Consider the following 11,557-nt stretch of genomic DNA (forward strand, 5'->3'; position numbering starts at 1 on the left):
ATTAGCCAAAATCTCCAAGAGCACCCTAACAGTAAAATAAGAGCTTTTATAGTAAAGTTTATTCTAGAAAATGGAGTCTCAAAGCTTCATATTTAAACTCAGCAAAAAGCGCAGTGTGAGAATGAGTACATTGTTCCTCAATGTCCTCTTACAGTATCACTTGCAGCCCCCAGTTTTATCATCAGAGAAACCGTGGCAGATGTCCATGGCACACCCACAGCTGCAAAGATGAGCGGTGGCAGAAAATACAGAAGTATGTGACATGATCATTTATTTTCAACCCATGAGACCACTTCACAGCAGGGGACAAATCCAGTCTGAGCCAGCAGAAACCATGCCTTCATTTTTTTGCATTTCTCTCTTTATCCCCTTGCTGCCTCGGCTGGTTATAGCACCCATCACTTTCTGCTATATCTGCTGCTCTCTGGTGGCTGCCCATGCTTTCCAGCATCATGGCCAACGGCTAGGTTTTGTTCTTTGTTTTACCAAAGGCTTCTCCAGGTCATCCATGCCTTTGTGTTCCAAGTGGTGCCTGCAATGCCGCCTGAGATGCCACCTGCTGTGGAAGCCATAGTGTTGGCACCATGAGGTTTTACTGCCTACAATTGTGGACACTGGAGAAAACTCCCTGATGGACTCAATGGCCCCTCTCATGGTTGTTTCCTGAGGACCAAGTCAAGATAATTTTTGGTTGTTCTCATGGGCTTCCATGACATGAAGGACAGATGTGGTATCAGTGCTGAAAATGCGTATTTTTGGATTAGTGCTGATCAGGCTACTTTTCCAGTGCTTCTCCACTCTGTAAAAGTTATTTGTTACTTTTGCTGTTCATTACTTGTCCTCTAGCAGGGCGTCATCATCTCTTCTAATGTTTCTCTATCTACGCCAAGGATTACTTTTGGGCCATTAATAGCCACAGATTTCATCTTCTCCTCATTGATAAACAAACTAATTTGTTCTGCTAATAGCTGTGTCTAGGAACTATTAGCAGCTCTTAGGTGCTATTTTCTCCTCTACCTTCTCAAAAAATATGTGGCCAGTAATATTTTAATGGGGTTAAAAGGAGCATACCTGCTTTTTCCATCTATATTTATAACCTTGCATATGCTCTTCCCAAGATGGATGGGAAAAATTTGGGGAGCTTTACTCTGGAGATCATTAAATTTGGTCCATTTTGCTTGGGTAGCTATACTTGTGTAGAGCTTTGAGCCTGCAGAGGCCTTGGGGGCTTCAGTGGGGTGCAGCCAAACCAATTTGCAGATGCCATGGCCCCAGGTGAGCTGGGCTGGACAAAGGTCAGCATTTCACTGCTGAGAGGCACAATGTGCTCAGGAGGGGTGGCCTGAAGTTTTGGGTCACAGGAGGTTGTTCTCAGAGCCACAACACACCTGGGAAACTCCCTCATCCTCTAATGAGAGCTACTGGTTCTTCTGAGTTCCTCCCTGGAGCATCTTCTCCAGAGGTGCAGATGTACTCATGACCCTCTCCACCGGTAGCAGCTAACCCAAAGGTGATGGAAACATGGGTAGACCCAGTTGGTTACACTGAGCTTTGGGTCACACCCTCCAGTTTATGAATCAACCCTTTGTGCTCTAAGCTGCAAGATAATGTCCCTGGTCTGGAAGAGCCTGGAAAATTGTGAAATCCATGGTCTGGCAGGAGCGTCTCCCTTGGGCCTGGCGGCTGGCGGGGTGATGGGGACAGCTGACGTGTCCTGCACCTAGGCAGCTGCCTGGATTAGTTTATAGAAGCAGCTGAGATTATTTGTATCCCAGTGAGTGGGCCCCTCCTTCTGCTTGCACAATGCCCCTTTTGAAGCAAGGGCATCTCTCATTGTGTGGCTCCAGATAAGCCACAGAGACTCACCCTTTGCTATAGCAGCCCCCTCTCCCCTCCAAGCCCACAGCGGCCGCCACCTATCTCTGCAGGCATCGCAGGATTTGGTTGCAAGCATTCCCATGATTAAGCACCCTCCTCAGTGCCAGGTTCACCTCCCCACCCTTCATCTCACGCCACTGCCGCTGGCGGGACAGTCGCCCCCTGCCACTCCACACGTGCTTGGACACACCAATGGAAAGTACAGCTGCTGGAACCCACACAGAGACAAGGAGCACTGAGGATGCCAGCTTCCCCACTCTGCGGCCACGCCGCCAGCTGCTGCTGCACCCTGCACGGGGAACGGAGCAAAGCCTGGAGGGGGCAACTGCTGGGCCCCAGGGGGTCCCCATTTCCCCATGCCGAGTGAAAAGCTACACCTCTGCAGCTCGAATGGCTCGTGTGCTTGAATGCATTGCCCCAACTACACAACTCCAGCTACCAGTGGCCATACTGGGGCACCTCCCAGGGGCTGGCCACCCCCAGAAGCAGCTCTTGGGGGTGCAGACCCCTCTGGGTGCCTCTGGGCTGTGTTTCCGCAGGCTGCTGGTACAGCACAGGGGTGCATTAGCAGGCAGTGCCTCCTCCAGGGCTGTTGGTTTCACAAACCACCGAATTCACCCTCCAGGGAAAAGGAGACACACAGTCACTGATATGTTGCTCTCTGCTCTGCTTTTGGGGCCACACACACCCTGGGACGGGCAGAGCAGCCCCAGCAGTGGCTGCTGAGCGTGAGAGCAGCGGCGGGGAGGTGGGTGGTGTTTTGCGGTCCCTGGGTGCTCTCTGAGAACTTGCTCGCCTCCAGACCTGACCTTTGCTGTCAGTAAAACTTGCACGAACTTGTAATTTTTAACTAGTTCCCCCATAGTGGGCTTGTTATTTTTTCAGGACAGGGTTCGAAAATGCTAGACATCTACAGTAGTAAAGATTTTATTGTGTTGGCAATGGACTGTAAAACTTGATTACATGACACCGGGGATTGCCTAAACCTCGTCCCCACTGATGCAACTGCTCAGGTTCGGGGGGATGTGAGTGAGGGAGGTGGCTTCGAGTCACGTCTGGAGGCAGTTTAGCACGAAGGACAGGAGCCAGGAGCAGCCCACTCCCACACAGCTGCTCCCACCTTTCGGCCAAGTGAGCCCAATGTGGGGCTGAGCATCTGGGGGCGTCACGGCAGGCATGCATAGCTGAAATGATGGATGAGTGTTTGGCCTGTATCTGCATAATCACATGAAAATCATGGGGAAGCCCAACCTGGAAGGAGTGAGCTGAGATTTTTCTGTAGAAAAAGCTTTTCCATCAAGAAACGGGTTCCCCTGTTGGCCCCCTCTCTCAGTTCGCTGCTGACATGGGAGTTTTCCCTCTAAGACAAAACTTTCCACAGTTTATATCCATTTTATATCCGTTTATATCACTGCTTGCATTTTTCATATTCCAAAGGACCATTTATGGTAAGAAAATATGGTTTCCAATAAATAATCAAAGTGATCATATTTTGGAAGGGGAAAAAAAATCATAGCAGGAAACTTTTGCAAAAATATTGGCCCATGCTGAATTTTGAGCCAGCGTGATATCTTTTTTCCTTCCAATAAATCTTCTGACTTTTTCTGCACCCAAATTACAGCGAGCCAAGAGGGATTCCTGAATGCTCGGGTACAGTCAGCCCTTCCCCTGCTGGGGCATGCTGCAGAAATGCCACAAGGTTTTCAAAGCTACTTCCAGGATTTGGTTAGCCAAGAGTAAAAGAAGCAACAGACTAATAACATGGCACTACCAGCAGAAAATAAAATAGCTTTTTTTGCTACACCAGTGGGGTAAGCCCTGGGAAAGGGGGAAACAGCAGGGAAGCTGCCCAGAAGGGAGAAGACAGTGGATAGAGGAGCCTCCTTACAAAATGTCACTGTCACTAACACATGAGTTCAGGTGAGCTCAGGTAACGTTCAAAAGTGCAAGAAGGGAAACGCTAAATGGCAAATCTCAGCATATGATTAACCTGGGGAACACCCTGCTCTGGAGCCTTTCCAAGGCGACCACTGGGCTGAGGTCCATCAGACCTCACGCGGTGTGGTGACCACAGGAAAATGACTGCTAAGGGATCTGTAGGGTAATTCTGCAAGTCGTCCCCTTTGTGCAAGATGCCAGATGGGGGGTACCTGCTCTGGAAGAAGTACGAGTGACACAAGGCTTCTGCTCCTGGCTTTGCCAACCTACTTCAGATGGGGTAAAATGCCGGGTTTTAGCCTGTGTAGCTGCTAATTCCCCATCTTCTAGCGGCAGAAAGAAGGTCTGAGTAAGTGAATTCCCTGTACTCGTATCTTGCTGAAACATGAGTCTCTCTTCATGGGTATACCACTAGGTCATTGAGGTATATCCAACATCATTTTTGAGGGGAAGGGAGACAGAGATAGTGTTACACATTGTGCAGAGATGCTCTTAACTGTAGTTGAGCATCACAACCTGGATTTATTAACAGGAGGCCAAAAGACCTACATGGCAGGGGGTGTAACTGATAACCTTGTCTCCCATCTGTTTCAGCAAATGAGTCCCCTCCCTGTACGCTCATCAGAGATGTAGCGCTTCCCACGAGCCTTTTTGCAATTGCAGTCATTTAGCAAGCATACGATACACTTAAAGCCATGACAGGGGCATGTGGGACTGCCTACCTCCTAGACGCTGATGGATGGAATTGCTTTGGCTACTCAAGAAATCAAGGGTCTGGTTTGAGTCTCAAGGCTGATTTCGGTAAACTTCCTTCTGATTTATACTCTGCATGGAGAATCAGGCTTATTCCAAGTTAAACAAGCAGCAGAGTTCAAACAGATCAAAATGTCTCCTTTTCAGTGGTGCTGAGCACTTGCAGTCTCAAAATTCAGAGCATTGGGAAGCTCATCTCATCCCCAGCATTCCAAATGAGCCTTTTCAAGCAGGGGAAAAAAAATAAAAAGTATACTTTAAGCAGAAAAAGTTACAAGCATGCTATTAGTGGCAGGGAAGTTGAGCACAGAATCACAGAATCTCAAGGGTTGGAAGGGACCTCGGGAGATCACCTAGTCCAACCCCCCTGCTAAAGCAGGTTCTCCTAGAGCATGTTACACAGGACTTCATCCAGGTGGGCTTTGAATATCTTCAGAGAAGGAGACTCCACACACACACACACACACACACACACCCCCGGGCAGCCTGTGCCAGTGCTCCGTTACCCTTAAAGAAGTTTTTCCTCATATTCAACTGAAACCTCTTATGTTTCAGTTTGTGCCCATTGCCCCTTGTCCTGTCGCTGGACACCACTGCACAGAGGTATCCAAAAAATGGGGTAATGTTGTGAAAGAGAGAAAGCGAGGTAGATCTATTACCAAAATCAGACCCATGAAAGCCAGTGGGACACCCCTGGCCCATCATTTTCTATTAAAAGCAAACCTACCAGCCAGAAGGGAGATAATCAGCTGTGTCCTGGTTTTCACTGGGATTTACCAGAAACGTTTCTTGGTGTCAAAGACCCAGTTTTGGGCAGAGCCCCAGAGAGAAGAGCTGAGGTGCTCAGAGCTCTCACCTGCAAATGGCAGAGACTGGGTCTCTGCTCTCCTTAATCCCAAAGAGGAATTTGAAGGGGCACCTGGCAGAAAAAGGAGGGGACCTGCCTTTCAGTGGGCAAAGGGGTAAAGGCTTATTTTTTCACATACAAAATTTCAAATGCTCTAACTTTGGCAGGTGTTATTCCTCCCCCAGCCCAAGCCATGGACGCGTGTCTCTCGCTGTGCGCCGCATGGCCAGCAAGTGGGGCCGCAGATAGCCTCAGCACAATAATGTGTTTTCCTTCCTCTAACACCTGACAGCAGCATGGGCTCACCGACAACTTGGTCCCATCACTGCATACTTTCCAAGGTGATTAACAGATTAACATGTTTGCCTTTAATTTTACATTTTAGAAACAGCTGTTGAGCCACCTCAATGCCAGCAGTGCCTATTGCCAGCATTAGTGTCATTAGTAATCATTGCAGCTGTAATAGCACCATTATCTCCTGCTAAAAGGGTCACTGATGGCTCAGGACAGAGCTTCAGGGAAGCAAAAACAAGTTGGATGAAATGAGATGGAAACTGCAAACTGTTGCTTCTATCTTAACTTGCATAAAGACCTGTCGATGCTACGTAGAGGGAAATTAATGTGCACAAGCAGCAAAAATTTTGGCTAGAGTGTCATCAAGGAGGTGGGGCTCCTGCTAGCTCTTGTGTCACTTGGGCTAATGTAAAGCATATAAATATGGGAAAGAGAGAATGGGGCTATTACTACCAACCACACAGCCTCCATCTCTCAGAGCAAACTACTTTCCATCTTTTGCTGCCACTTCCTTGGGTAAGTGTGATTGCTGCCCTTTTAGCTTCTCCCTGTTCTGCAGACCTATTTTCTTTAGCTGATGTAGCTGGTGATGACAAGTGCTGGCTTGCTAGTCCAAGAAAATGAGGTCTCCTCAGGGTCTTTGAGCACATTGTGTTGGTTTTGGGCCATCATCATAAAGAACAGCCCCTTCTGACTTGGAAGAGTGGGTTTTTCCTCTGAAGGTGTCTGCTGATCTCAGCTCTCCTGAGCACATACACTATGGGGATCAGTGGGATGGCTCTTCCAGTCTAGTTTGGCCTTTTGGGGAAAGACAGGAGGGAGGCCAGGACTGATGTGAAGCATGTGGATGGAGATGGACTGCTGGTTATAATCATTAGTCATTTACTGTGACTTGTAAAGTGTGATGCAGAAAGCTCTTCTTCCCTCTCAAGTTAGGGCATCTTTAGAAGGTCCATCTGTTGCTTTGGTCTCATTTTCATGCCAAAGGAGCTGAAGGACATAAGATGCTTGATGACAACCTATTTCTCCCTCCTAGACCTCCCTGTGTCTCCTCTGCCTCTTAACCCTAGGCCTCACCCTGCTCACCATGGCTCTCTGGATCCGATCGCTGCCTCTCCTGGCCCTTCTCGCTCTTTCCAGCCCTGGGACCAGCCACGCAGCTGCCAACCAGCACCTCTGTGGCTCCCACTTGGTGGAGGCTCTCTATCTGGTGTGTGGAGAGAGGGGTTTCTTCTACTCCCCCAAAGCCCGACGGGATGTTGAGCAGCCTCTAGGTAAGTCAGGCTGACCTTGAACGCAGTTGTATGCTATGCGATGCAAAAGGCAACAACCGCCTATCTTTGATGGTGACACCAGGAATGTCCTTGATGGGGAATGCCAGGAATACCTTTAACATACCAACAGCATTGCATTGCCAATGAAAAACTCTTCAGGTTAAAAAGGCAGATGGGAGGGCAGACAGGGAAAGAGAATTGTGGCTGAAAGCTCAAACTTGTCTATTTCTTTGCATGGCCATTACACCGGCCTGGGAGTGTTCATCAAAAATAAAGGTGGAAATAACCCAGCAAGCCTCCTTCTGCCCCAAGAGAGGATCAGTTGTCCCCATCCCAGTCCTGACCCATGCTTGTCTAGAATGATCATAAAAACCTCCAGTGAGGAAGCTTCTCCTGCCTTCTGAAACTGCCTGTTCCTGTGCTTAACTGACCTTCCTCTAGAGTGTTTCTTCCCAATATCTAATCTGAACATCCCTGTCTATAAATTATTTCTTGTCTTCTCCATAGTGGGTATGAGGAAGAGTCTACTCCTTTCTTCTTTATGGCTGCTTTTCAAAATATTTGAAGACTGTTCCCATGTCTAGTTTTAACCTGCGGTCAGTTAAATCCCTTCTACACCACCCCACTACCTTCCTAGGCCATATTTTCGAGATCTCTGTCCATGCAAATTGTTCTGCATTTGGTCCACATCCTTACTGACTGGTGATGCCTGGAGAAGCGCTCAGGACCTCAGATGAGACCTTGCTAGTGCCAAGTAGAGTCAGCAAACTGGAAGAATGATATTGTATGTTTTTCACACCATGTTCCTGCCTTCACAGGTCGTTTGCCTTTTTCAAAGCAGCACTGCACTGTTGATTGATAGTGATCACTCCCTTGGATGCCTTGACCCTCCCTTGGGTGGATCAGCGGTCCTTGAAGGACCGCTAGCACAGTCAAACCCTTGGCCTGGATGCGCAATGCAGTGTTCCTGCCTACCTTAGCAACTTTCCCATTTCTTACTGAACAGCATCCCATCTTTTCAGCATTTCTACAGTTTCAAAGGTAATTTTTAGTACTAATCTTGCCCTTCAAGAGGCTTGCAGCCACCACAGCTTTATATCGTTTCTTATTTCATGGTGGTGAAATGCTGGTGGTGCTTCTTTGGTTCCCCCCCTTGGGACTGCTGGCCTACTGACAAGTGCAAGGGCCAGGAGGCAGGAGGAGATCACAGCCCTGTGCATGCACATACCCCCTCGGTGCCGGGCCACTGCCCCTGGTCCAGCACTTCATGTCTGCATGGCAGTGCAGGTGGGATGAAGCAGTCCAGCAAGCTGCTCTTCAGCATGGTGTTTGTATCTAGACGGGGCCAGGACCTGTAATGGTCCAGCTGTAATGCAAGGATGATGTCTCTTCTGGAGATGGGTACCTGCAGTTCCTCTCAGCTTTAGCTCCTCTATGAATCCAGCAATGCTCTCTTCTGTCTTCCAAGCTACTAATAGACACTTTGAATAGATAGGTGCAGAAGATAGCCCTGCCAAATCCCAGTCATTTCAACCTTCTTGTTTCAAGATGGACCATTACTTAACCTCCCCTGACTACAGTACTCCTCTCCCACCACTTCTCTTCCCATAACACACTGCTTTCATTTCTATCCGATTCCTTCTCCTGTGTATGCAACCATTCCATGAAATAGTCTCAGAGGTCTTCAGAAGGTGAAGCAAGGTAATGTCATAGCAGAAGGTTTGCCATGATTTGTTTTGAATGGCCAGCTGGGCTGTTAGTTGCTCCTTTCTCCAATGATTTGTTTCTGAAGACCACCACAAATGGGTTGAAAGTTTCATTAGCCAATTTCCTAAATACTGTACTGAGAATTTCATCAAGGCCAACCAGTTTGAAAGTATCTGAGGACTTTCTACCTCTTGTTCCAGGATTTTTGCCTGAGCCACCACCTCTTTGGCACACAAGCTGGTTGTGTTTACAGTCTGCTCACAGCTGGCTTGAAAGATGAGGACAAGTAAATCACAAAACATTGACTAGCTATTTCCTTTTCTACTTAATGTCAGACTAAACCTGTGCTAAATTTTCCTCCTAGCAAACTCGCATAATGATTGCTTGTTATTCTTGTGCCTCGTTCATGGCATCATGCTTTGGGGGCTTGGGGATTTTGCATCTTGTGCTGTACTTTCATATTGACCTAGAAACCTCATCTCATTCTCACTTTCCAGGCATTTTCTTCTGGTTTTTAGGGCCTCTTTTCTTCCTACAGCAAAAATCACTGATTTATTTGCCATTTTCTTTATTTTCATTGGGCAACTAAAACCTGAACAGCTTTGTCCACAAATTTTCAAGTTCCCATCAGCAAACTCTGTTGAGTTTTGTCTGTATCCAACCCAATTCACCATTCCGTCTAAAAACTTGTCCCCAGCTGTGAACATGGACACACACAAACACTTTTGCCATCAGCTGGAGGCGACATCCAGGCAGCCAACAGGAGCAGGCTGTTCAGGACCAGCTGGGAAATCCATCCAGCCCCAGGACTGGACCGTCCTTGCAATCCCATGGACATCCCAGTTGTTTGCCCATGCTGCCAGAAGACTGGGTAACTGCCCAAGAGGGGCTGCGGTCCCAAGCAACTCATCTCTCTATAGCAGACCAAGCCCATTTTATCATCTTATTTACTCACCCCAGGGAGGGTGCAAGGTTTCCCTTCTTCTCCATATGCCTGCTTCAAAAAAGCCCCTGTATTTCCTTGTCCCTCACACTGCTGATATCCATTCAACTTGGCTCCTAAGCACCAGGAGATTATTTTGGGAGAGGAAACATGGAGCCTGAGGGTGCTACAAGCAGCATCAATCCAGGGAAACCTTTGCAACTTCCTCCCCATTTTCCAGCCAGCTCTGGCTTAAAAACCTGGTGTCTGCAAAGGGGGCCTGCACAGGGCTGCTGCTGTGTGTCATCACATGGCTTCTCTTTTCCTTCCCTGGCAGTGAGCGGTCCCTTACACGGTGAGGTAGGCGAGCTGCCCTTTCAGCAGGCGGAGTTTGAGAAAGTGAAGCGAGGGATCGTTGAGCAATGCTGCCACAACACGTGCTCCCTCTACCAACTGGAAAACTACTGCAACTAGCAGCGAGGCCAGCGGCGGGGAGCTTGCAGGGCCACAGAGCAGAAACACGCACTTAATGCTACCGCACCTTCAAAGCAATTGAATAAACGTTGTGGATCTATTGGAAGGGCTGTGCTGGTTCATGTGTCCACATCTGGGGGAGGGTGAACTGATGTTTATGTTAGGGTGTCATCGTCTGTACTCGGGTAGGGCAGTTTTAAAAGGTCCTCAAGCTACCCATCGTGTCACACTATCCTTCTGCTCTCCAAATGGACTCCCTGGGAGGGAGGGGGGAGGATTACACAGAGTGGGTATGCAGAGAACCCAGTACTCCCAGTGCCCAGAGAGGGAGGAGGAGAGGGCAGAGAGGTTTGAACAAGATTTCTCTTTCTAGGGAAACATGACAGGGGAATATCTGTGGCAATGTCATGCTGATCAACTTCCTGCAGCTCACAGCCCAAATATAGCGAGGCAGCTGGGAGACCGAACCTCCTCAGCTGCGTAATGGAAACAGTTCAGATTAAGCAAAGAATTAAGTCACCTATGAATTGTACCCAGAAAAATCATGGACGGCCGCCATGACCAATTTAGAAAGCATGTCCAGTTCCTCCTTCTGCTTGTGGGAGGCGCAGGCAGAGTCCCTGCTGTGGGACGTGCTGGTCGTTTGCAAGTATTTCACAAGTCATGTGCAGAAAGCAGATTTCATCCAAAAGGAGTTTTGAGTGTATTGGCCAAGAGCTGGGCACTTCAGGGTTGCTGCAAACCTCTTTCAAGTATCTGGCCCCAAAATTGCCGCTTTTTGGGAGCAAAAGCTGCCACAGCAATGCTAGCTCGCCAGGGTGGCAGAGAGTGGGGGGGAAGGATCATGTCCCCTCTGCTGAGGGACTCCCATGCCAATGTAGCATAAGCCATGCAGAAGGTCCCCATGGGATGGTTGCAGCCTGGCAGAGGTGACAGCAGGGGCTGCATTTTGCTGGTGGCAAGTTTTGAAAGCTGGTCTGAGAGAAGGCTGTGGTTTTAGCAGCCTCTGTTCCCAAATCAGATCTGACTTCCTCTACCGGAGCCATGGAGGTGGAAGCTGCCATCTCATGCCTGCCAGGATGTGCTGCTCCTGCTCGTATCATGAGTATTAAACTGGGAAAAACACTGAAATTTAGGGGCTGTAGAGCACCTGAAGGAGCTGCTGAGAAGATGACCCAGCCATAAAATAGGAAATCAGAAATCACTGGTGATTACCCACAGTGACCCTCCATATGAGCTCCCTTGGTGCATTAAAGAGCTCATGACAGGGGCCCCCTGCAGCCACCACACCAGCGCTGCTCTGCCAGTGATGCTCCCGCTGACCGCCCTTCCATCCCCCCTTCCTCTGGGCCCTGCTGAGTATTCCCAGCAGCAGAGCTTGTAACTGTGACAGGCAGCCTTGGGCCAAAATCTTGTGGTTATGAAAGTATGGCAAGACATTTGCTCCTTTCTGAGCTACTTGGCATCCAC

General features: G+C 48.7%; 1 protein-coding gene across 2 annotated transcripts; it reads left to right on the plus strand.

Moving 5' to 3' along the window:
- Window positions 1-6,147: 6,147 nt before the first annotated feature.
- On the plus strand, window positions 6,148-10,087 carry INS (insulin). 2 transcript variants are annotated; one of them, XM_009637284.2, is made up of 3 exons: window positions 6,148-6,226; window positions 6,781-6,984; window positions 9,951-10,087. In XM_009637284.2, the coding sequence occupies exons 1-3, from the start codon at window positions 6,148-6,150 to the stop codon at window positions 10,085-10,087; spliced, it is 420 nt and encodes a 139-aa protein (XP_009635579.2). The 2 variants fall into 2 exon arrangements, with proteins under 2 accessions (XP_009635579.2, XP_035748752.1); XM_035892859.1 differs by having other exon boundaries at window positions 6,192-6,220; window positions 6,776-6,984.
- Window positions 10,088-11,557: the final 1,470 nt, after the last annotated feature.

The sequence above is a fragment of the Egretta garzetta genome, unplaced genomic scaffold (genome assembly GCF_000687185.1).
Source record: "Egretta garzetta isolate BGI_Z169 unplaced genomic scaffold, ASM68718v1 scaffold44, whole genome shotgun sequence".
Lineage (NCBI taxonomy): Eukaryota > Metazoa > Chordata > Aves > Pelecaniformes > Ardeidae > Egretta > Egretta garzetta.